Source organism: Notolepis coatsorum, assembly GCF_963971535.1.
Source record: "Notolepis coatsorum genome assembly, chromosome: 16".
NCBI classification, from domain to species: Eukaryota; Metazoa; Chordata; class Actinopteri; order Aulopiformes; family Paralepididae; genus Notolepis; species Notolepis coatsorum.
In genome coordinates this window covers 86,963,657-86,990,073 of record NC_140180.1, presented here as the reverse complement: position 1 = coordinate 86,990,073, position 26,417 = coordinate 86,963,657, and the positions used below count along the sequence as shown (strand labels likewise).

Sequence of the window (26,417 nt, the reverse complement as noted above, 5' to 3'; positions counted from 1 at the left end):
TACATGTGTAGCTCTTGTACCAGGGCCCTTGGCCCCTCTCTTGGTCTGTGTTTTTCTTATTTTAGGGTAAAGGTGTAAAAATTCAGGTGGCAAGTTCGCACATGAACCTGAAACCATGTATAAAACCAGTTTTTGCACAGACGAGGTTATCGTCTGTGGGGCTGGCGTGCAGAATGTGAAGCTGTTACCCTAACAGGTATAATGCGTTTTCATGTAGCACGCTATGACTGGTGTCATGGCTCTGCTTTGTCGTTGCATCGTATCAGGGGTGAGGGGTGATGACTAGGGATGGGTACCGAATTTTTTCTTTTATTTTTTTTTCATGTCAACGTTCACACGCACAATATATGCTTACCTAGGATTTGACTTGATTCAACAACAAAGCAGTCGGAGCAATGGCAAGCCGAAAACGGTCGAAATTGTAGTTATTTGAAGTTTTGATTTTTTTTTTACGACTGAGGTAGGTAAATAAATTTTTTGGGACTTAGGGCCCTTTCTCACTCACCATTCGGGGTTGAATCAGCGCCGCTTCGCACCCAAAAGGGGTGTGTCCGTCTGAGTGAGAACACTCCCTCCCCGTCCCCGTCCCCCGCTGATTTGTCCCCGGGGGCGCTGAACCTGGACCGATGAAATAGGTGGTCTCGGGTGTGGGCCAGTGGGAGCGGGGGGGCGTGACACACACAACGTCGTTACTGTAATGCTTTCATGCTTGCTTGAATTTTGGGCAGATAAAACCACACAGCAACAACTGGACAATACCCACAAAAACGATATTTATGGGCAATTTGCGAGTTCAGACCTCAACAACAAGCATGTGGAGCCTCACAGCTCAGTGGATGAAAACATGAAGCCACGTTACAATGCACAGCACTTCCCTGGCTCGCATTAGGCCTGGCAATTTTGTTTGCCATTGCTATGTCTATACATTGGTTTCTTGTTCGAATGCATTTATTTCTATTAGACCAGTGGTGTCTCTAATGTTATCTAGCTACTGATAGCTCCCGATATCATCAGTTTGGTGCTGGCTGGCTAACTAACGTGCGCTAACGTTAGCTGCTAGCCACAATGCTATACTGTTATACTGGCATATTCCATTCACGTTAGCATGTAAGCTAACAAAATCGGCGCCGATGAGACTAAACTCCGCTTTTGGTGTTCAGTTGTGTTGATGTTAGTTTTGTTTCATCAACAAATGAGAGGCAAAACACACAGTGAATGTATCCGTTTTGTTTATTGCACGTTCTTTGCTGAAAAATAAGTGCTACAGTGGCTATACTGTGTTAACACTCTTCCTGTTTACATTTTCGAGCGTGACATCATCGCCTACGGCAAGCGTACACGCTCAAAACGCAAACCGTAAACAGAACCAAGACTGAAGTGTGTACACAAACTAGAGGGGGGAGAGGGAGGGGTGAAGTTCGCACCCAACCCGGAATGAGGACGGTACGGACCGGAACGGACCTGAATGGTGAGTGAGAAAGCACCCTAAAGTACCGAAAAAAGGTACCGTTGGGTACCGGTATCGATTCACAGGTACCGATACCGGTACCGTATCGGTTCAAATGTGAAAGGTACCCATCCCTAGTGATGACTCATGAGGGGTGGGCTGATAAAATCCCCCCCCCCCCCCCCCCCCCCCCCCCCCTTACTGATTGGCCAGGAGGTGGGACCTCCTGCCTGTCAGGTTTCCCTGTCGGCTGAGGGGCAGCGCGTCACAGGGAGGGGGAAGGAAGGGGGAGGGGGTTCCCTGGTTCCATTCCCTGTTAGGATGGGTGAGTCACGGCCATGGGATACGTCACTGGGTGCGTTTCCTATTGGCCAGGAGACATCCGTGAGGTTACAGGCTCTGTGCTGCAGACCGCTGTCTTTGTCAAAGTTGGATGATGCGTTGCATTCGAAAACTGTTCGTTTTCTGCTCTGCTCTCTATTACAGTGTGTATTGGGCCGTTGGTCACTTGGCCCAATTATTATTGCATGTATCTTTTTCAATTGTACTCATGTGGAGGTCTCTCTGGGGGAACTTCTGTCTTCCCCTCTTATGTGAGCAGAATTGACGGGGTTGCCCTCAGTCGCGTCATATAAGGCCTGTGTCTGTGTCTTATTGACCGGCTTCCTGCTGCTCGTCCCAGACAGCATGGAGGGAACGTCGTCGTTTTCTTATTAGAATTCACCATTGATGTGTTTCGGGTTGTTGATGTGCATATAGCGCTGGTCCTGGGTGCTTCCAATGTGGAACCACGTTTTAGGCCGGCGCGCCTTGGTTGCCCAATTCATAGAAACGGTGTTTTTTATGCTGGCGACTAGGAAGGAGATTTTTTATCTCTACCGAGCGCCAGTGCAAGACTCGATGACTCACGTGCATCTCCGGGGGCAGATGACGGAGTAGATCATTACATTGGCGGAGGGGTCTCACGCCCATGAGGTGGGCCGCCAGGAGCAGCGCATTTCACGTTCTGTCCATCTTGGTGGTGCCCTCTGTGATGTTTTAGATCGACACGCGTACCTACCCCCCTCTTAGGACTGGGGATGGCGGCGTGACTATGGACTGGTTCTGGTCATGCCGGACCAAGTCAGTTAACCCGTTGTCCGCCGGGGCGCAGATCTGCTGTTCTGGTACCCCAAAGGACTTTGTGCTTTTCCGGGGGGAAAATGCCGGGTCGGTCCGGGCTTCGTGGGGATTGATGTCGTGGATGTGTGTGTCATGTGTATGCCACTACGGCTTGCCCATAACAGTGACATGCTTGGTCCATACTGTGTTGTACCTTGTGCTGTGTTGGGGGCCTGGTCCTTCTCCATTGTTTCACTCCTCCCTCCCCCTGCTGGGCAGGGATGGGAGGGGGCTGTCGAGCTGGTTGCTGTCAACCCCTCTGGGCATCCCTGTGTAGGTCTCGGTCCGCCAGGCCCAGGTCCGGACTCGTTCCCGTCGACCTGTTGGCCTGGGTTAACCCTTTGGAAACTGAAACACTTTGTTTCTAGGTTTTTTCTTGGTGGGTTAAGGGAACAACCGCCTCCTGTTAAACTAAACATAGGGAGGTGGTTGGTTCTCCGGTGTGTTGGTAGCAGACGGGTTGAGGCCGGCCATGACCCCCTCTGCCCGAGAGTGTGCCGGGGGTGGTGTCATCAGTGACCGTCTGGTGGGGTCCCGATGCTACGGCATCGTTGACCTCACCGGGCCCCGTTTTTCGGGGGGTCCTGGCCCTCAGGCTGTTCCTGGGGCTGGGTCCGCTCTCCGCTGCTACGGCCTTGCCACGGGGTTGGGTTTTTGACCTTTGCCCCTGTGATGTTGGGGGCTGTAACAGGTTTTTTTCCTTCCCGTTCGTTCCTTAGTGGCATGTGGGATGCGCGCCTGAGTGGTCGCGGGTCCTTCTGTGAAGGTAAGTCCCACGATCTGCTCACCCTGTGCGTTGAGGTGCTAAACCCTCTTCGCACAGTCGGATCCGATTCCCTCCCGTCCCCCTCTAGGGGGGTCCGGGGGCTCTGGTCCTCCCCGGTTTTGATGGTTGTGGGGGGCCTCAGCGGGTACATTTGTCGAGCTTCCGCTCTTCTGAGCTCCTGTGTTCCACTAGAGTGCTAGTAAGCTATACGATAATATAACATGCGGTTATCCTATGAGTATAGCGAGCGCTCTGCACTGACTCACTGAGGACCCCGTGGTCTTCGCCTTCGGTGGTGAAAGACTTGGGAAGGAGCTGTTAGTGTGGCCATGACCCCGCTTATGTAGAGGAGCGGATGTGGGTGTGGCCAGGCGGATGGGTGTGTACATGTGGAGAAAAATTATTCAGTGCTAGATTGGATAAAGGGATAGTTTCACTAGAGTGCAGAGCGCTCGCTATACTCATATAACTATGGTTATAGGATAACCGGATGTTCCGTGTTGCGGGTTAGGGTTAAGGTTAGGGTTATGGTTAGGGTTAAAAATAAACAGCACAAACTGACTACATACAGGTTTTACAGGAAACAACACAGAGTACAAGCCCCGACGCCCCGCCCACGCACAGTCACACAGAGTACAAACCCCGAAGTCCCGCCCAGACGTTGGGCTTGCGGCTCTGCAGATATACCCTACTCGCTCAGTCAGCACATACTACTCAGCCCGATCTTTAAAGTTCCTCTTTACCCAGAAATTAGTTTTTTTTAGGGCTGTCAGTTTATCGCGTTAATTAGATTAATTAATTACACAGCAAATTATTGCGTTATGAAAATTAACTCAAAATTAATTACAATTTTTTTTTTTTTTTATAATATTCTTTTTTTTATTCTTTTTTTTGTATCTCATTAATTGTAGAATACACATTTACAGACTTTTTTTAACATGGTCCATTTGCATGTTCTTGGTATCTGATTCTAGGGACATCTATGAATCTCAGGGAATGTATTCCCAGTGTCAGAAATACTGTGGGCTAGATCCACAAAGAATGGATTGCACGGTGCAAGTTGCACCCTTACTTACAATTCATTATGAATTGAAAATGGGGGACCCTGATGTAAACAAGACGAAAGTCTTTCTCTGGTCTGCATGCCCTTAACAATTGTGTGTATTGAGCCGTACTGTATTGTACCCATTCTGCAATCTGTTAATAACATTTTCATTCAATCAATCAATCTGCGTGGGTCAATTGTAATGAACCAAATGAGAATATCAATACATTTTTTTTTTATCTTTGACTGTGAATAACACCATGCTCAAATTGACCAGACCTGAGAAATCTAAGCAAATTAATAGATGGAAGATGATTAAACAGAAGGTTTTGTAGATACAGTACTGAATTCTGCCATCTGGACACATGCAATTGGAAATATGATTATAGAATATAGAATTTCAGGCATGGTTATGCGATTAAAATGCGATTAATTAGATTAATTAACTACAAATCCTGTAATTAATTAGATACATTTTTTTAATCGCCTGACAGCACTAGTTTTTTTTGTGTCTAACTCATATTGGAGGCATGACTTTGACTATACAGGTTGTTGTTTGTTGTGCAATCCTCTGAAGGGAGAGTTCTTCCCTGAAATCTGAGTTGCATTTGTGATGTCACTAATTGGTCGATCCTATCATACACCAATATGTCGTAACTTTACACCTTTTAGCTTCAGCTACACGGAAAGCTGAGTAGGTATTGACATGTCTTGAAAGAATATAAGCTGCCGACTTGTAATTCCTGGTAAATATCAATGAGGGCTTGTTGTTAATTTGCATATTCATAGATCCTTGTGTTCTCAGTGAGGGTAAAGGTGTAGAAATGCTGCTAAGAAATTTTTATAGTTTATTAAACATTTTGGTGGGAAAAATCCATATATATATATATACAAATTATGTTCAAAATAGTTCATACCATCGATTTTTTAAGGGTTTCAAATTCATCTGCATGGGATCTTTAACACATCCTGCGCCATTCATGTCGTACGACGGGTGTCAAGTTCATGCGAATTCTGCCAATAACGGCGTACGACGTGTTTCAAGTTCATATTTCATATTTTCATCATGGTATTCATATTTCACTCACAGAGCCTTGTCATATGCTGCGGGAGCCATCACAACTCTGCAACGCTTCAATACTGCCACCTGGTGGCTGATTGGCCAGTTGCAACCGGAAGTGGATCTCTTGTGATACCGGTGCGTCTCCCTATTCCGTCCGGCCACTCGTTTATCGTCCCTGGACTCAAGACACACACGTGGATATGAATCTTTGCCATAACTCAATAATCCACATGATTTGGGCGTATATTAGTATTATACAAACCGGAACTGGATCGCATCGATCCACATCACATAACTGGGATCTGTTTGCTCCACTCTCATCGCTCAATGCTACGAGGAAGCTGCCGTGAGTTTCAGCGTTTTTCTTCATCATTTTCGATACAAACTGCTCTGATCTATATATCACCCATACTACATAAATCATTTAACGTCGGTCACGGAATTATAAACGACCCCCCCCCCCCCCCCCCCCCCCCCCTCCGTTCACCCGCGGATGATCAGTCATAACGCTTAGGACCATGTACAGTTGAAATTTTTTATATAACGTTGATCGGTATCAAACGCCATTTGATAATCTAATATATGCATTTATGTCTATATCTCACGTTCTAGGAAATACTGCAGAAAACGATAAAAGCATATTTATACTCTAGACGGTATTTTCGTATGAATGAAAAAGTAAAACGTTCCTACATCCTGAACGATAGCTAATCGATGTTGAATGGGCCATAGTAATGTCAATTTAGCAATACAATTTAAAAAGTTATGGCCCTGCAAAGAAGGTGAACATCTCCATAGACTTTAGTACTGGCAGAGAATGTGTTAAATGTCAGCCAGAGTTCTGTTGAGCTGTATTTGATCCAGCTGGAGCAAACGGCTGCAGCTCCCAGTGTTTACTCACAGAGCAGGTAGGTTTGCACTGATACCGTCTTGACGGCAAATACTGATTCTGACCCCTAAACGTTTTCATTATACAAAAATAAATGTAGAAATAAAACATTTAAATCGAAATTGTATTTAAATGTATTTGGTGTAAGTGTATTTTTTAAAGAAGTGTTGTGAGCTATTGTGCAAATGCAGGATCAAAAATATAATCTGAGACTAGAATCTATACAGAATTAGTAATAGGAGCGTAATAAATGGAATAGACAAGAGTATTTGCAGGAGTGGAAGGGATATTTTTGCTGTACATAGGATATACAGATGAATAAATACTGGGTCTTTCTAACACACTTCTTTATTTACAAAAGGAGTACTCATCCTCTTGTCCAACACTGACTGAAACGCCGTTTTCTCACAGTGTAATTCACGTCACTGTTAATAGAATAGAATAGAATAGAAATCCCTTATTTATCCCGAGGGAAATTCGGCACTACAGATCGCTCAGAGCAAACAATAAACATTTAGGTAGTCGATAAGACTAAAATATGAATAATAATATAAAGAATAAAATACGGTCCGGGATATACATAACTACTTGCCATTACCATACCCTTACTTTCTCTCAATAAGAAACGTGTGGAAACTGTTATTCCTGAACAGTTGAAACTTCTAGACGCTATAAAACATTGTCCCACTCATTCTGAAACGATGTCAGCCCGGAAAATCCAATACAATTACATGGCAATTGGAATAGGATGGGTGGAGGAGGAAGCCCCCCACGGTGCTTCTGTTTCCTGCCAGGAAGAAAACATCCATCTCCTTTAACTCTCTGTTCCTCTGTTGGCCGCCGTCTCTCAAGTCTCTCTTCTGATTGGTTCAGTGCTCTAGATTGCCGGCTCGCTGACCAATCAGATATGCTCTGAGCAGGCGTCACTTCCCCTCCCCTTCACGCCGGCTGCTGCAGTCAATAAGCTTATTCAGCAGTGTGTGAGTGTGTGTGTGTGTGTGTGTGTGCGTGAATGTGCGCATGTCAAAGCACCCCTCCCTCCTCCCCACTCTCCTCCCTCTACAAAACAGCTTGCTGACCCTTCTTTCCCTGTTATTTCCACACCCATCCCCCTTCCACACACACTCACAAACTCTTACACACACACGCACACACACACACACACACACACACACACACACACACACACACACACACACACACACACACACACACACACACACACACACACACTCACACACACACACACGCACACACACACACACACACACACACACACACACACACACACACACACACACACACACACACAGACAACTCACTTCACTCACACACCCCCCACATGAGGCCCAGCAGTAGGCTGCTGTTTGTGAGTCATTGGAGAAAGTTACAGCAGTGTGTGTGTGTGTGTGCTTTTTGTCTGTCTGCCAGGCAGGCTTCCTCTCTACTGCACCAGATTCTGCACTAGTGTTGGGACACACGGCACAAGAGAAAGAGAGGGAGAGGGAGAGAGAGAGAGAGGAAGAGAGACCGAGGTCCACCGCAGCTGAATCAGGGATTCTGCACAAGGTAATGATATTATGATCTCATAGCGGGTTTATAATAAGCACTCAAACGGTGGACAGTGGCGAGGGAGCCGCGGCTCTGGGAGCTGACGGGACAAAGTGTTCACCGGGGAGATCTGGTGCACCGGTCTGATTTAATCGGTTTGTTATGGTAGGGTTTCTAATTACGAGTCGTATGTTTGGGCAGCTCAACCGCTGGCAACTAGTTATCTCTCCTGCGGTTGTTTTGACTTGTGTGTGTGTGTGTGTGTGTGCCTGCCTATGGGTAGATAAGAGAAACTGAAACTTTGCCTTGGTAACCTTTGCATAGTGATTGATTGATTTGTTGATTGATTGAAGCCCCGGAGCCTTTTGGTTGGATGAAAAGGGGACAGGTGAAATGACTTGTTGCATTATTAGTAAAGAACGGAATATAGCAGTTTGCCCCTTTTTACCAAACAAGATGAATAGAACCATCTTCAAGCTACTGTGTGGCAGCAACCGTAGCCCCTTTTTAAGAAGCGTGCACAGATTCCACAGAGGAATAACTCACTTTTTGTACGTTTCCCACTTAAATCTACCAAACATGTCAAATTCAGCCGTCTAAAAAAACCTGTAAGAAGTCTCACTATTTCAGTTAAATAACTCTGCCCAGAAATAGACTTGTCTTTGCCGTTTGCACTTAAAACCCACCGAATGAGTTAAATTAAGCCGTCTCAAAGCTAATTGTCTGAGCAGCAGCAATGCTGAGCTCTTTAAGCGGCTTGCAGGGCTCCCCTCATGCTGAACACATGCTGTTTCCAGCTCAGAGAACCCACATGACAATACATTCTCTTCCCGGCATGCGAGTGGAGAAGCAACAATACAGCCCAGGGCCCAGCGCCTTCTCTCTTGTGTCTAGCTTCTACTCCTGGGTGTAATGTGGTTAAAAAGACCACAATGCACACACAGACAAGCATGTTATAAGTAGGTCCAGGAACAAAGTCTGGAAAACATTGAGCATATGAATCGAGTCAGTTCTTGACATCCCAAGATCAATCTTTTTTAATCTGAACTTTGCAGTGGATGTGTGATGAAATCGAAGCGATAACCCAGCCATAATGTTTTGTCTATGTGGACGATAACCCAGCCATAATGTTTTGTCTATGTGGACGATAACCCAGCCATAATGTTTTGTCTATGTGGACGATAACCCAGCCATAATGTTTTGTCTATGTGGACGATAACCCAGCCATAATTTGTATTCCTCAAAGCCCACGGGTTCATCTGTTTTCAGTTTTCACATTATCACTGATCCTGTAGTTCCGTTTGAACGTCTTCTTTAGATGTCTGTGTGAAGCCCATTGCGTATAACTCTTGCGCTATATGAATAAAAACGTGATTGATTAGGCCAATTCCTACATGTGGTGTAGGCAATACAGAGCGTCTCTGTTGTTTCCAAACAGTTGGCCATGAGTTTGGCTAAGCGAGCGCCAGGGCACGGTTTGAAACCTTAACACATGGGTCGTGCTGTGATGAGCGTTTTACAACTATTGGATGATCCACAACTCGACTAGTAGCCGGCCATATATACTATCCTCTCAATATACAGATGTGGTCCCAGGAAGAAGTTCTGCTCTGCTACGGCACACACACCTGGAGGAATTGTTTCAGAGAATCCTACAGCACTGATACAGGACAGGATATATCGGCAACTTCTCAAACTGGTTGCTGTCTTCTTAAGGGCTCGCTTCATCGCTTGCATTAAAACAAATACCAAAAAAACAGCCTGTTTCTGCAGCAGATTACTAGTAGTCAGGGGACCGCTCGGCTACACCTCAGGTCCCTGGACCTCCGTTTGAGAACCACTGGGATAGATAGAATATAAATACTAGTTTGCAGGGTGGGGGACGGCCTGATGGGAAAAGTATCGCACCAGAGAAGTAAGAGAAGGAAATGATCGTTTGCAAGTCATACCCAAGAGTCATACATGGAAATTTAATTAATAACATGCTTACATTATCAGCTCAAGTTCCACATAGCCGTGGTGCGATCTTCATAGGCTACTGTGTCTGTGATTTCAGTTACACAAGTGCGCCCCCCCCCCCCCCCCCCCTAAACAATGACTGGTAGGAACTAAAATTACTTTGTCCTTAGGCAAAGGAGAAGTGAATAACTGATTGAAACTACTAATACTAAAGGTCACAAAATGATAAAATTATCATACATTAGGGGACTTTTGGCATTATTGATCATACATCATCAAAGAGGGCAAAATTATCTTACAAATACGATAATTATCTTACAAATACAATAGTTATCTTACAAATACGACGATTATCTTACAAATACAATAATTATCGTGTGTCTGTCAGCGCTGGTGGGGGAGTTTTCCAAGGGCCTGTCGCTGTAATCCCATCAATGTCTCCCTGACTGTTGATTGTTGCTTTTATTGATCACCCTATGCTGTCTCTATAGCTAGCAGTGCGGTAAGAGCCGTCTCCCCCATCTCCCCCTGTCCCACATAGCTAGCAGTGCGGTACTAGCCGCTCCCCCCTGTCTCTCCCCTGTCTCCCCCTGTCCCACATAGCTAGCAGTGCGGTACTAGCCGCTCCCCCCTGTCTCTCCCCTGTCTCCCCCTGTCCCACATAGCTAGCAGTGCGGTACTAGCCTCTCCCCCCTGTCTCTCCCCTGTCTCCCCCTGTCCCACATAGCTAGCAGTGCGGTACTAGCCTCTCCCCCCTGTCTCTCCCCCGTCCCACAGGGCCCAGGCCACAGCTGGATCCCGTCCAATAGACCAGAGTGACTTTGCTGAATAGCTGTACTACCTCATGGCCCCTAAGGCATACTAATAGGGCTGCCTCCTTATAGTCAGTCAGTTGTTTAAGCCGTTTGTTTGGTCTTCGTCGACCAGGACTGGTTGGCCCTCCCCTAGTATGCAGGAGTTACAGTGCTGTAATAGAACTGTTATCTCCCTTCGTCTCTGTCAGTCCTTCTGTTCATCCCGGGTGAGAAATTAACACGAGCTGCCACCCTGGTACATTCCAGTTTGTCTACTCTGCCAGCCACTTCGGCAGCTTGCCTTCCATCTGTAGGAGAAAACCCAAGAGAAATGTCTTTCAAAAAATATTATTAAATCTAGTTCAGTGGGTTGAGATTTGAATAAAAGATATCCAGACAATTTCAATTTGACCAATCTTTACTAAAATCTTGTGACAATTACAAAAGGTCCATTACTGATGCATCAGGGGAAGATGATGCAACATCTTTGGCCATCAACCAGCTTATATACTGTACCTTACAGGTACATAATCTACCAGAGTGACCAATACAAGGACATAAACTTTGAGCATGTGTATAGGAATGTGTGTGTGTCTATGTGTGTGAGAGAGTGTGTACAAGGGCCGGCTGAGTGGCGCAGTGGGCAAGGCGCTCGCCACTAACGCAGGAGACGCTGGTATCGAGCCCAGCTCTCGGCGTTGCTACCAGCTTGCCCGGCCGTCATACTAACACAATTGGCAAGTGTTAGAGGGTGGGAAAGCCGTTGGGTGGGGATTGGACGTTGTGGACAGCGACTCCAACAGGTCGGTTGGGTGACGCCGGTGAGGCGGAAGCAGGAAGTATCGGGGGCAGCGTGAGCCTCCCACGCGTTACTCCTCGCCACTGAGAGTTCGAGCTGCTGCGGTGAAAAGATGCGACAGGCTGCCTCCTCGTGTACCGGAGGGGACACGTGATGCAAGGCTTCTGTCCTCACTACAGCCGACCAGTGGGAGGCATAGTCTAGCAACGTTCGAGACAGGGGAGGGAAGAATTGGAAAATACGAAATTGGGGATTGGAGAAAAATAGAAAATAAGGAGAAAAAGTGGATACAAAAAAAGTGTGTACAAGAGAGCACTTGCAATGACTTACTATCTTGTTTTCTTACTCCAAACCAAGTGACTAACGTAGTTTGACAATGTGTGTGTGTGAAATAGAAAGAGAATGTAGAAATATATAATTACATTAGTTCAGTTGCATAAACAAGGTATGAATCAATAATATTTTATTAATGGCCTTGCATGTGCATAAACGAAACAACACTTTAATTGAGGTTCTCCTCTATTCCAAAAAACTGTCCGGCTACGGTGAGCCGTGGATAAAAGAGTACATTTCATGATCCGCATTCATTACGTGTCAAAGGTGTTATTTGCAGATGACACGACACTGACTAGTGTCTCTCTCTCTCTCTCTCTCTCTCTCTCTCTCTCTCTCTCTCTCTCTCTCTCTCTCTCTCTCTCTCTCTCTCTCTCTCTCTCTCTCTCTCTCTCAGAGATCTCCTCCGACATGGAGGTCCCCAGGAGGCCCCCGCCGGCGTCCCCCAAGCTGGCCGTCCCTCAGCAGGCCTCCTCTGTCCTCTCTCCCCCCGGAGGCACGGAGGAGGCCGTGGAGGAGAGCGATCCGATGCAGAAGAGGGGAAGGGAGAGGAATGATGGAGCCAAAGAGGAGGAGAGGGGGTCGGAAGAGGAGGCATTCTGTCCAGCGGGGGAGACGGCAGAATGTAGCGTAACTGTGTTCGTACAGGAACCGGTGGAGGACTCTGGTGAGAGAGACCACGAACTCTTAGATCAAAAGACTCCTCCTTCGGATGTGACTTTAAAAAGCCCTTCGGGAGACCAAGAAAGGAGTACAGGGGGGAGTAGTTCTACAGCGCGGGAGGAGAAGTCTCCGGAAGAGGAGGCGGCGGCGGCTAGGGAGCGATCAAAGGAGGAGGAGGTGGCCGCCAGGGAGAGGGCAGCCCAGAGACAGCTGATGGCTACAGAGGAGATGGTCTACACGGAGAGGAACTACCTCCGGATGCTCCAACTCAGCACGGTCACCATCAGGGGTAACCTGCAGAAGATACAGGTGGGCTACAGACGGCTGGGACGCAGAGGAAGATACTGTCCTTCACTGTGTCTCAAATATATGCGTGGGACAGAAGAGTTTACTATTATTAGTCCAAATGGCCACGTTTCAGCACCGTGCCAGTGTTTGTAATGAGTAAACACTGCTGCAGAGGGCCGTGCTCGGAGCGGTTTGCTGTTTGCATCTCTGCTGCTCATGCATTTGACACAGAGACACACGTTGAAGGATGTGTTGTGGAATATATTTAATCAGCCACCATGACGGTGAACTGTTAGAAATTCAAATGAGTCAAATTGTATAGAAATGGAACATCTATTATCTGTTTCTATGGCCATAGAAAGAGTGTGCTCAGTTTACAATCGGAGACAAATGTGTACGTACACAAAAGCATCTCACCAGAAAGTGAGAGCGAGCTCTGGTCAGGCTTACAATTAAGTACAAAGTTGACATGACGTCAAACGATGAACGGATATAACAAGAAAGGTAAACAAAGATGAGAGAATGAAAACAAAAGATGGGTTTAGGGGCTTTGTTGTGTCTCCCACAAGAACTGGAGACGAGATTAATTCGAAAAGAACCTTTTGGACGTGTCGTATCTAAGTCAAACAGTTCTGGGCCTTGAGGGTTGTTTTAAGAACACTGTTAAAAATACTGTTGCCCTAGTGTCTGAGCTGTATACTAGTTAACTATATTAACCAGTTATTTTTTCATATTTTTCTTCTTCTCTTCCCTGTGTGAAGTATTCTATTGTAGTATACGTATTGTATTAGCACACTAAGCACAAGGTTATGATACACGATATGACAAATACAGGTGACACGTGTAGCATCTAGGCTAATGCACTCAATCACATTACAGTCACTGTGATTGGATTACCAATATGGCATGCAGGGGAACTATTATGCTGAGGCACCACCATGCATTATTATTATTATTATTATTATTATTATTATTATTATTATTATTATTATTATTATTATTATTATTATTATTATTATTATCTTTCGTGTTATTATCTGTCATCACCTCTAAGGTATTGTCCATTACCTCCCAGTGTAATTGAATCTCTTACTGGCGGGCCCGGGTGTTTAAATGAGGTCTCGTAAAATCTGGGCTTTTATGGAATCTGGCTTTATGAGCTGGAAAGCCTGAGCAATAAGCATCATGCTATGAATTACTGGGAGGGAGGGATGTAATGAAAGGAACAGACAACATTGAAGGTCTGAGCTGTGGCTATCAACCCTGGAAGATGGATGGATGGATATAGATACAATGAAACAAGATGAGAAGTGTGGATGAGCCATAAAATCTGGAGCAGATGGATGTATTGGATGGATGGATGGAGAGAGGGAGGGAGGGAGGGAAAGAGATCCACGCATGGATGGAGATGAATGGAAAAAGATGGCATGAGCTATAAGCCAAAGAAGTCATAATGTGAGTGAATGAGCAATGGATGAATGGATGGATGGACTAATGAATGGAGGAGTGGATGGATTAGAGCTGGAGGAAAGGAGAGCGATGGGCCTAGGAATGTGTAAGGCTGCAATGGCTGCATGATGGACGGATGAAAAGATGGAGGTGGGCGTATGGGGTCTGAGGGACTGTGAGCGATGGTGGGAGCGAGAGGGAGGAGTAGCTAGAGACGGTCATATCTTATCTGAATAGATACAGTGGTGAATGTGGAACACGGTCAGCAGCCAAACGCAGTCAACCTTCCCATGGTCAACCGAGAGCGGGTGATGAATGGTGGGTGGATGGTTGGAGAGGTTCGGGGGGGGGATGGAGAGATAGAGAGCGAAACTTTGTTGTGGATGAATGATGGCCTTGTCATACAGCATAGTCAGTGTTCTGTTTCGTGCAGCTGTGCGTGCAGATTATCCACCACTCAACCGATAAGTGACCATTATTCTCTCATTCGCTGATTTAAAACCGCCCGCGTCTCATGCTCAGCCTACAGCCTCGACCGGTCATTATGAGATCTAGCTAGTAGCCAGGCTGCTGTCGGTACTGTGTTTTGAGTATTTTTTTGACCACTTATTTATAGAAGATGGATTTCACTAAGGCTACTCCACTGTAGCTCTCAGACTGTATGGATGACATCATAAACTATGTCTTCAAGTCCTCCGTTGGCCACGTGCACAGTTTGTCCAGAGAGCTCTTATCGTGATAGTGCAATGCTCTTTCCTTTGCATTCTTATGGTTTATTGAACTTTATTTTCTGACGTTTTGGAATCTATTGGGTGTTAGGTTAGCTGATGGTAGCGGTTCTAGATAGATGGATCAGTTCTATTGACTTTAACTAGGAAGGTGGGTGTGGATCTTGTGATGTCACATAGGCTATTGTTTTGTTAGCCAACTAGCAAACACTAATACTTTCACACCTGATAATTAGCAGGAGCACTCCACTCAGCATTTGGGAGCGTCCGTCACCTCTCCATGCATGCAAACTTAACACACATGCACATAATCAAATCAAATGCATTTGTAAAGCCTGAAATCACATGGGCTGGACAAGTCTTATTTTAAACAAGTCAACAAGAAACATCACAATAAACTACCAAGGAAAAACTCACAAAAGCAATAGGAAAAACAGAGTGACAGTACTATATAAAATAAAATACTTTTACTTTACTCTTACTTTACTCTTAAATCGACACTGTACAATTCCACACTTTCTACTGTACAGTACACGTCACTTACTGTATATTTTGACTGTATATTTTAAATTCGAATGTATATACATAGCATAGAAAATGTATATCCCGGAGCATATTTTATTCTGATAGTCTTATTTTTATTCTTATTCATGACTTTTGTTTTGACTACCTAAATGTTCACTGTGAGCGATCTCTAGTGCCAAATGTCCCTCTGGGTGAATAAAGTATTTCTATTCTATTGTACACTGGGACATGATTAACTGTGTGCTGGTGTGTCGTCCCCAGCCTCCGCTGGCCAACCTGGACAGTATGTTCCTGTACATCGAGGAGGTGATGGAGGTGTCTGGACGCCTGCTGAGCCTGCTGGACCAGAAACAGGTGCAGCCCGGAGACTCCCTCTTCCTGGAAACCCTCTGTAAGAGACACGGCGTTCAACATGCCACTGTTATCAATTCCATCCATTTGAAGAATTCACATTACGTTCTTCCTGTTCGGTCAGTGTGTGCGATCACGCACCGCTCTCTCCCCTAATGCTAGAAATCAAGAGAGAAAACCCTTGAGTCAGCGATCATTGGCTCCTGCTCCATAGACGAGGAATGGGGCTCTGATTTCACTAGGCCGCAGCATGTCTGTGTGAGCTCTTGCACCAAAATGAGGTTATAATTGTGGTTCAGGCCTTCTGACAATGTTAGGATAGGAACCTCATTTTGGTGTAGCCTACACGTTGTGCACCATAACACTGTTGAAAGACACACGACGTGGAGAAAATGCATCATCTCTCGCACTGCAAGGCCACTTAGGCCTATTTCAGCCTCATGGCTGTATTGGTAGATTTAACAGACAATACAGAATGCAGCATCAAGCCGTGAATTGGAATGATGGATGATAGGGCTTGGCGGTTAATCAAATCTTATTTTCAATTATGATTTTGGCTCCCAAAGAGTATGAAAACAAGATAATCGAGCCAGGTCATGTTTTTGAGCCAGGTCATTATATTTGAGACGGGTCATGTTTTTGAGCCAGGTCATTATATTTGAGCCAGGTCATTATATTTGAGCCAGGTCATTATATTTGAGCCAGGTCATTATATTTGAGACAGGTCATGTTTTTGAGCCAGGTCATGTTAGATAAAAACAATTCAAAAAAGATTTACACACCAAAACCTTGACATTTATTTGATCTGCTCAGACAAAATGTTGTTTGTAACAATAATATCAGGCAATATCTCTATCACTGATTTAATTTGTTGCCTGGTAAACACATGTTTATTGAACTTTATTTCAGGACGTTTTGGAATCTATTGGGTGTTAGCTGAATGATAGTAGTGGTATCTAGATCGATGTCTTCAGTTCTATTGAATTAACCAGGGAGGTGGGTTAATGTTATGTCACATTATACTCCAATTAGCAAACACCTATACTTTCACACCTGATAATTAGCAGGAACTAACACTAGGCATTTGGGACTGTCACCTCTCCATGTATGCAAACACACACACACACACACACACGCGCACACACACACACACACACACACACACACATGCTCTAATATCCCCCCCCCACACACACACACCATTTTCAGGGCAGTTGGTGCCTGGTGGTACCTCCCCCCCCCCCCCCCACACACACACACACTCTCTCTTACAGAACGCAGTGCATGCTTACTTGCGTTGCTCGTACTGAGAGTCTCTCTCTCTCTCTCTCTCTCTCTCTCTCTCTCTCTCTCTCTCTCTCTCTCTCTCTCTCTCTCTCTCTCTCTCTCTCTCTCTCTCTCTCTCTCTCTCTCTCTCTCTCTCTCTCTCACACACACACTTGATTTCCACGGAAGTTGATACCTGGTGGTACTCATCATGATGTAGGTGTTAGGGGTCAGAAATCAAATACTTCCTTGAAACTCACACATAAGTGTCTTCTATTTGACTGATGGGAAACACTCATCTGGTTTCAAATACAATTAAAATCTCATATGTACCTGTGGTCTAGTGTTAATGCTTGTATCACGAGCTGAGGTAATCAACAAGAGAATAAGAAGAATGTGTTCATTGCTAATTTGTAGTTTATGTTTCGATCATCTTAGAAACAATTATTCTGATTCAGATTCCTTTATGTATTTCAGTACGTTACAGCAAAGAGAGAGAGTGAAATTCAATTTGTTGTGGTTCCTCACCCATAGCAGCTTCCAATAATATAAATACAATAAAATTAGCATAGAATAAGAATAAATATTGCTCTTTATATCACAAATGACATATCCATGTCTTTCAGTTCCATCTAATCAACGATTCGTAGACCAAACGTCATCACAAAGCTGAAATGCGGGTGGTGAAGCACAGATTCCGTGTCGAGCTGAGCAGTAAACCACTCTTCCATTCCATTATTCATCTACAATCTCTATCGCCATAGCAACACCACAGGGCAGAGAATGTTAGTTACCTGCTGATAAGCAGGCTGGTTTTGAACATGGCTCCGGAGGCATATCTGTCTCTCAACATCGGTACACTGAAAAGAGTCTTTCACAGTTTTCCTGGTTTGACACAATAGCCTATACATTTGAAAAATACTACCGTACTTTTCGGACTATAAGCCGCGGCTTTTCCCCCCATTTTTTGACCCTGCGGCTTATATAACGGTGCGGCTAATCTATGGATTTGTACAGCTAACTGGGCTCGCTCCCTCAGCTCTGTGACCGTCAGATCAGACTCGTAAATCTGCTGCAGCAGTGCACGCCTTGCCCCTCCTCCTCCCCCTCACAGTCGAGCCCTCCTCCTCCCCCTCACAGTCGAGTGCATGAGCAGCTCCTCTTTCAACATAACTGAAGCATTAAACAAAATGACCTAGTCGACTATTCACTTTAGTTTAATACATGAGGCATTGTCTAATGTTATCTAGCTGGCTAGCTACTGATAGCTCCTGATATCAACGTCTGATATCATCAGTTTGGCATTCAATTTCGCAGTAGTTGGCTAGTGTTGGCTAAGTAGCTATCGTTCCGTGAGCTAACGTTAGTAGCTACCTAGTGTTGGCTCTATTGTTCCGTGAGCTAACGTTAGTAGCTACCTAGTGTTGGCTCTATCGTTCTGTGAGCTAACGTTAGTAGCTACCTAGTGTTGGCTCTATCATTATGTGAGCTAACGTTAGTAGCTACCTAGTGTTGGCTATATCGTTCCGTGAGCTAACGTTAGTAGCTACCTAGTGTTGGCTCTATCGTTCCATGAGCTAACGTTAGTAGCTACCTAGTGTTGGCTAAGTAGCTATCGTTCCGTCAGCTAACGTTAGTAGCTACCTAGTGTTGGCTCTATCGTTCCGTGAGCTAACGTTAGTAGCTACCTAGTGTTGGCTCTATCGTTCCGTGAGCTAACGTTAGTAGCTACCTAGTGTTGGCTAAGTAGCTATCGTTAGTACCTAGATACCGTTACTGTTTTTAACAAAAATTTTAATAAATGGGAGCTTCCTCAAACAGCCATCTCTTTCCCGACAATCCCCTCTGTGCACGAACCCTTACATTATGGTAATTAAACATTAAAACACCTGCGGTTTATAGTCCAGTGCGGCTTATATATGTACACATCATTCAATTTAGCTGCTGCGGCTTATATCCAGGTGCGGCTTATAGTGCGAAAAGTACGGTAAACAAGAACATAATTGACATCTTTATCTCGCAGTTAAGGAAGCATGCTATATGATACACCACTTAAAGGGACAGATCACCTTCGTAGAACTTGTCAAAATTCAACATTATTACCTCTTATCTAAAGTAATCCACCAGTAAGCTAGTGACCACTACTGTCCCGGTCGTCCACTGTCAAATCCACCATTCCTTCCAGCTGTCCCAGACTCCTCATTCACTTCCATTCATTTACCCGTAAGGCAAAGATACACAGCACACTCAAACCTACAACAGACCTGGATCTGCTTTTATTGTTCAAAGGTTCATACATCTGTAAACACGCATCAAATGCCAAAACAAACATGTACCTTTGACTCAGAATTGTCTGATTTATTGAATTCTTTACAGCAGTTGTTTTGTTTATACTTCAGAAGTGTGATATTTAGACCAGGTCTGAATGCATGTAGGCGAGTGAGGAGCCTGACACCTGGGGAGGACATGTGTCGTTGACGAGGGCCACAGGGACAGCAGAGCTTACTTGTAGATTACTTTACATAGACGTAAGACCGCTGTTTTTCAGTTCTACTAAAGTGAAATATCCCTTTTTAAGTGAGACACGTTTTATATTGAAAAATATCATACACTGTCCATACCGTAGTAAAGTATAGGTGCTTTTGAACCAGGGGGACACATGGAATGCCCCTCCTGAGGTCTAGCATGCCAGGTTGTGTTTACGCACCTCCTGATCCGGGGGGGGAAACTAAACTGGAGTCACAACTGAAAAACAATGAACACATTCAATGAAGCCGGTAGCCTTTTGATTGGAAGCGTACTCTCAGTGTGTTCTAATTTGTTTACAGATCGTCGTCGTGCATCTAATTCCCTGAGTTCCTGGGTTCGGTTGCATGAGGCAAATGATCTAATAGAGATCACGGATCAGAAAACGCTGTATTAAAAATGTTGCTGACATCAACGGACTCGGGCTGCCGGACGGCCATGTCTGCTCCTTTTGCGTATGATCAGAGGTTTTCTGATTTGAGTTAATAATACCGCACCTATGAACACAAAATTGCTATGTGCAAAGATATTCGCCAAAGAAAATTATTATTAACTTGTTTTTTTTTTTTTTTTTTTTAGTCTTTTTCCCCCTCCATTTTCCTCCGATTTTTCTCCCATCCCAATGTTAGTCGTATGCCAATTCCCAGTCCCTTCCTGGTCGCTGCGCACTTACCCCCCACAGTCAGATCATCTGGGAGAGTGGAGGCTATCACGTGCTTCCTCCGACACACGTCCAGCCAATCACCGCTTCTTTTCACCTGGCAGCGCGGATTCTCATTGAGAGGGCGTAGCGTGTGGGAGGACCACACTATCCCCCTCAGGTCCTATCCGCGCTTAGCAGGCGCCCCGACCGAACTGTAGGAGTCGCTGTTTACAACGACCCGGACCCACCCCGCCAGCTTCTCCCACCCTCTAATACAGCCAATTGTATTAGTGCAGACGGCCAGCCAAGCTGGTGACAACCCCGGAGCTGTGAGCTGGATTCGAACAGGCGAATCGGCGAATCCAGCTCACAGCTCCGGGGTTGGTGATGAACGCAATCTCCGCTCGGCCACCTAACCGCCATATTATTATTAACTTGTATACATTTCACCCTTTGACCCTTTTTTGTTGAGTTGTGGAATGGCAGCTTCTCGCCGGTTTGGTCGGGTAGATCAAGCAAACTGGATAACAGCCATGTGTTTCTGGGAAACACGCAACGCTTTAGGCAGGCGTGTCACTTCTGCGGTCTGTAAGGCAGGCCCTGCCAGGGGCCCCCGGGGCCGATTACAACCAATCAAATGACTGAAGTGCACCTTTTTATCATCCTTTTCCTGGCAGGTGATTCGTTCCTGAGCCTGTCGTCGGACATCGAGTCGGCCTATAGGGAGTATCTGGCCAACTACAGCTATGTGACCGACATGGAGAACGCCTACAAGCAGAAGGAGGCGCTCTGGACCGAGATCGTCGCAATCGTCAAGAGCTCAGCGTAAGCTCCTCGTGAAACACACACGTGTCATTTCATAGACATTTTTGGACCAAGTCACGTTCATTTGTATAGCCCTTCAGTCACAGTTACACATCTACCAGCAGTGGCTCAGGAGGTAGAGCGGTCGTCTGGTAATCTGAAGGTTCCCGGGTTAGATTCCGGCTCCTCCCAGGCAGTGTGTCGAGGTGTCCTTGAGCGAGGCACTTAACCCCTAACTGCTCCTGATGAGTATGGTTGCCTCTGTGAGGCATAAGTTGTCAATGTAAATGCAGTCCATTTACCATTTACCATCTAAAAGGACTTCATAGGCCTTACAACAGAGTTCTGACCCGAACCTTCGGTGAAAAACATAACAGTATCCAATGGAATTTTTTACCACTATTGGATGAGAATGGCGCTACAGCGCACGGTAGGAGAAGGGGTCTCCGGAAATTGTGTATCTCGCGTTCTTCCAGCACGAGGACGAGGACGCAGGCCAGGAGCATGCGGGGGTGACGTAGAACACAAACAGAGAGTGCACTGGAGGCGTTCAAACACAACCATGTACTTCAAAGAGATTGGTCTTATACGCTCTTCCTTGAAATCTAACAGGCTGTAACTCCCTGTCAATCAAAGGAGGTCGGACTCATTGCAACTTTGCCCCCAAAACCGAAAGTGAAACTTCACACGGATTGGTAAACATTGCGTGAGCGAAGCAATTGACTTTACAGACATTGCGTGAGGTAGGCAATGTATTCAGCGTGTAGACTAGAACAACAGGAAACTCTATTTTCTGTTCTATTTGGATGGAATTGTGAATATGAACATAAGCCAGCTATTTACAAGAAAAACCCAATTTTGTACATTTAATATCAGTGACCTCATAATGTTTGTAGAATGAAACTCCTACCCCTGGCCAGGCCATGTGAGCGGCGCGTGAGCGGTGCGGGGAGCGGAGCGGGCGGGCGGTTTTGACGTGAGCGAGGAGTGGGTTTTAAAATGGGTCGGCGCGACGTCCGGAGCGAGAGTTCTCCTCCGCTCCAATCCACTCCAGGCCGCTCACAGTGGTTTAACACTGTTGATGTAATATACATGTAGTACAATGCCAAAGCAACAGATGGCGATGTACAAACATGAAGGCCATTTTCAACCAATGAGAAGGGTGAACCTGTGATATCCTGTTCAGGCTTTGTCACTCACATCCTGTTAGAAAAAGTATCGACGCCATTGTTGTTGTCGTTAGCTTACATGCTAACGTTAATGGCAGCGACCATAGCATTGTGGCTCGGCTAGCTATCATCGCTTAATAGAGCTAGTGAATGGATAAACAACGTTATTTAACATTGCAGAATGGGTACAATTACAATGCGGCTCAATACAAACAATTGTTAAGGGGCCCAGGGGGTGTAGACTGTTGTAGTTTGAGTTAATTTACACCATGCTCCAAAAAAAAGAAAAAATCTGCCGAGCGATGTGGCGCGGGGAGCGCTCGATTCAAGGTGAGCGGTGAGCGACTTGGGGGCGGGGTCAACATGAGCGATTAGCGGAGCGGACCAAGCTTTAAAGAGCGGATTTCTCGCCCGCGCCGATCCGCTCACACCCCTGGCATTAAAAAAGAAATTGGTATCTATCTTCTTGTCTGACCCTGGAGAAGACGGTAATCGCTTAATGTTGACGTGTTCCTTTTTAATAGGGCGCACCCCCGTAACAAAACCTTATTTCTTTGTCTATTCCTATGCTTTTTTGTTCTTAGCTCTATTTTATTCAAATTTGTAAATGTTCTTATGTACTTTATATCAGGGTTAGAAATTAACATTTTTTTTCAAGGGCTTTTTTTGCCCCCCTTAATTGATTTTCGGGGGCTTTTTTTTGTATTTCGGGGGCACTGAATTTTTATGATGAAAATTAACATAAGGATTATAAAACATTGTTGACACTTTTTTTTACAGTCTTCGTCCCTATGTTTGATAATGTAATGTTAATGTCTCCATATATAGGGCTCTACGCTAACCTTTTTCCCAAGGAGCACATGTGCTCCTAAATAAAATGTTAATAAATAAAATCTAAATAAAAATGTAGGAGCACACAAAGAAATTTAGGAGCACAGTGAAAATTGTTCAAGTAACACAGAGTTTATTAACTATTTATCTCATGCATTATTATACTGTGCGTGTGCACACTATGAATTGAAAATGGGGGACCCTGATGTAAACAAGACGAAAGTCTTTCTCTGGTCTGCATCCCCTTAACTTGTGTGTATTGAGCCGTACTGTATTGTACCCATTCTGCAATCTGTTAATAAAGTTTTCAATCAATCAAACGCAAAGGATATCGGTTGTCAAGCTGCTTTTGTATGTTGTAGTGTTGTTATGATACCAACATTTTTACTTTGATACAGATAGGAAAGGTAATGGAATATATTATTAGATGACAGAACATTGAAAATTCTTTATACAATTATTTAATTCATTATGAAATAGAAATTCCGTTTTTGGGTGGAACGTTTGTTGCAAGGAGGGAGGAGGCGGGGACCGCTGCGTGTTACACACAACACGGAGAAATGGTCTAGCTGCTTCGGTGCGTCGTTAACGTTAACGTCGGAAGAAATTCCCCACTAAGCCCTAAATTCAGAGCAGAGCAGTATCCTAATGACTTTTATGCTTCAGTCGATAAGGTGTTTTGCGAATTCTGTCAACATACCGTGGGGACTGGACCCGCAAAAACACGTGCGAATATCACTTCAAAAGCCATGTCAGCCGGATTCCTCTCTTTCTCCTCGTCTCTCTTTTGCTCAAAATAAAAATGAATGGGCTTCATGGCTGGCTGATTTTTTTGCGTTGTCTGATTCTGAATGTATAACTTGCCTAAGCCGGTACCGTGACTTTGTTTTCGGGCGCTACTGTGATTGGACGTTTATGCGCCTTGTGTAATGTGGGACTATTATAACAGCGGAGCTGTTTTGTAATCGTCACTCGTCTCGAGTAAATGATTTTTCCGGGTGGCGCACACACACATATTATTAGGGCCAAATACAAGGGAAATGCTCGCACTGTAGATCATATATATAATTATATATATAATTAGTAAACTGTCGGGGGCATTTTCTGCCCCCCTTAACTGATATTCGGGGGCATTTTGTCCATTTTCAAGGGCATTTTGCCCCGAGCCCCCGTTAATTTCGAACCCTGCTTTATATACCATGTATGTATATGTGTTTCATTACATGTATATATATATACATTCATACCAATTATTCATCATCCATAGCAACACTATATAATCACCGACATCCTGATGGGGGGTCCCCTTTGTGTGGGGATAGGGGCTGGCGGAGCCCAATAGCAGAACACAGGAGGAGAGAGAATGCAGCCTTTTAGGTTGGTTTTAATGATTACCCCCAAGCAGACAGGTTTACAGGGCTGAATGTGTGACAGGTACAAGAATGTGCAAATAGATGAGAGCAGGTGCACTCCTTGTGCAGCACGGGGCGTCCAGGTGGGTGGTGTCTTCGAGCGGAGGTCCTGGGCACAGAGAGAACAATATTAGGACAAGGTAATTCAACAAGGATAGCAAGGCTAGGGTTGGTTGTCGTACCTAGGTAGTTAGGTGAACACTCCGACGAGGGTAGAGCAGGGTCCGTGGGCTGAAGTATGATCTCGCTGACGAGGGAATCCCTTACAGCTGTGTCAATTAGAGTCCCACTGCCAGCGTGGGAGTCCGGGGATCGGATGTTGCCCATATAAGGGCGTGAGAGGATGAGGGGTGAGGAAGGCTTCCGTCGTGACTATGACACTTTGAACTGCCCATCTGAGGTTTCTCCCCCTTTTTTCTCTTATTGCTAGGTTTTAGGGAGTTGTTCCTCATCTTCATTGGGGAAAGTCTGGGGGTGTTTCATATGTGGATTTTACGGTGTTTTTATTGTTCTGGATCTATTGTGATGTTTCTTATTGACCTGTAAACTAAAGCCCATGGGGGAATTTCCTTGTGATTTCCGAGGCTAACGAATACATTTGATTTGATTCCAGGCCGGAAGTGAACGCCACCTCATTAACTTTCTTCTTGGTGATGCCGGTCCAGAGGATCGCCCGATACCCGCTGCTCTTCCAGACCATCAAGAAGCACACGGAGCCCAGCCACTCGGCCTACCCCCTGCTGGAGCAGACCGCCCACACCGCCATCGCCCTCAACTGCCGGATTAATGAGTACAAGCGCTTCCGAGAAGTCGGTGAGCAGCACAGGTGTTAGGATGAGTGTGTGGATGAGTGTGTGGATGAGAATTTTTTATTCTTTGTGTTAAAATGCGTTCATACTACAGAGCTCTACTTCTATGTTATATGTGTGTCTATATACTGTATATGTGTGTGTGTGTAATTATATATGTGTGTGTGTGTGTGATTATATATGTGTGTGTGTAATTATATATGTGTGTGTTGTGTAATTATATATGTGTGTGTGTGTGTGTGTGTGTGTGTGTGTGTGTGTGTGTGTGTGTGTGTGTGTGTGTGTTTGTGTGTGTGTGTAATTATATATGTGTGTTGGCATAGCGTACTCTTCCCTCCCCCCTCCGACTCAAGAGAAGGAGAATATTGTCAATATAGTTTTACTTACCGATACTTTACTTTATTTCAATATGCTGTATTTCTATTATTGGGATTGTCACGCTCCTAGTTGTCTTCCCTCGTGGTTTCAGCTGACAAGTACAAGAAGACGGAGACCCTGACCATCAAGGACAAGATCAACCGCATCAACGGCCACAGTATCGCGAAGAAGACCGCCAGGCTCAGCCAGTACATCAAACACGAGACTGGCATCTCAACCAAGGTAGGTTCACTGGGCAGCAAATCACCGCTGTGCCATGGAAACCACTGTGTTATAGAGCTCTCCTCGCTCTGTTCCCTTCTTACCCGTCGTCCCTCATGGTGCAGAAACAGAGTCGTTTTGGCCTGCAGTCACAGGATCTTTTAACTCTCTCTGTACCATTTGCCCGCACAGAACTCGGAAAAACAGCCTTGGCTTTTCCTATTCTGCCCCATCTATGTGGAACTCATTGCAAAAGGAACTGAGGCTCCAGAACCGAATTCCCATTGGATATTTTAAGCTTCTTATACGCAATATTGAAAGGGCATCCATGGGGGCCTGTTCTTGTTCTTGCTCTTAATTTAATGTACAGTATCTAGATTGTAGCCTCTCTTAGACTTTTAGTTGTGTAACTTGTTTTATGTATTTGTTATGTTTGTTTGGTGGATCAGGTCGCTCTTGTAAATTAGACCATGTCTCAATGAGATTTTTACCTGTATAAATAAAGGTTTGAAATTAAATTAAATTAAACCACTCAGATGTGAAAGCGTTTCTCATGGAAACCACACG

The 26,417-nt window shown here is 45.1% G+C and overlaps 1 protein-coding gene across 6 annotated transcripts in view; it reads left to right on the top strand.

The window, feature by feature from the left end:
- arhgef37 (Rho guanine nucleotide exchange factor (GEF) 37) overlaps positions 1–26,417 on the top strand; it is a 69,686-nt gene that overhangs the window by 6,821 nt on the left and 36,448 nt on the right. Inside the window, exons 3-9 of one of the 6 annotated variants that reach the window (XM_084332317.1) lie at positions 5,510–5,617; positions 7,807–7,940; positions 12,205–12,779; positions 15,722–15,851; positions 20,924–21,071; positions 25,076–25,275; positions 25,741–25,871. In XM_084332317.1, coding sequence (XP_084188443.1) covers positions 12,219–12,779; positions 15,722–15,851; positions 20,924–21,071; positions 25,076–25,275; positions 25,741–25,871 — 1,170 coding nt within the window. In that variant the 5' untranslated portion in view covers positions 5,510–5,617; positions 7,807–7,940; positions 12,205–12,218. Of the gene's footprint in view, positions 1–5,509; positions 5,618–5,717; positions 5,829–7,802; positions 7,941–12,204; positions 12,780–15,721; positions 15,852–20,923; positions 21,072–25,075; positions 25,276–25,740; positions 25,872–26,417 lie in introns of those variants that run through there. The other 5 variants (XM_084332318.1, XM_084332321.1, XM_084332319.1 and 2 more) reach the window with 5 other exon arrangements.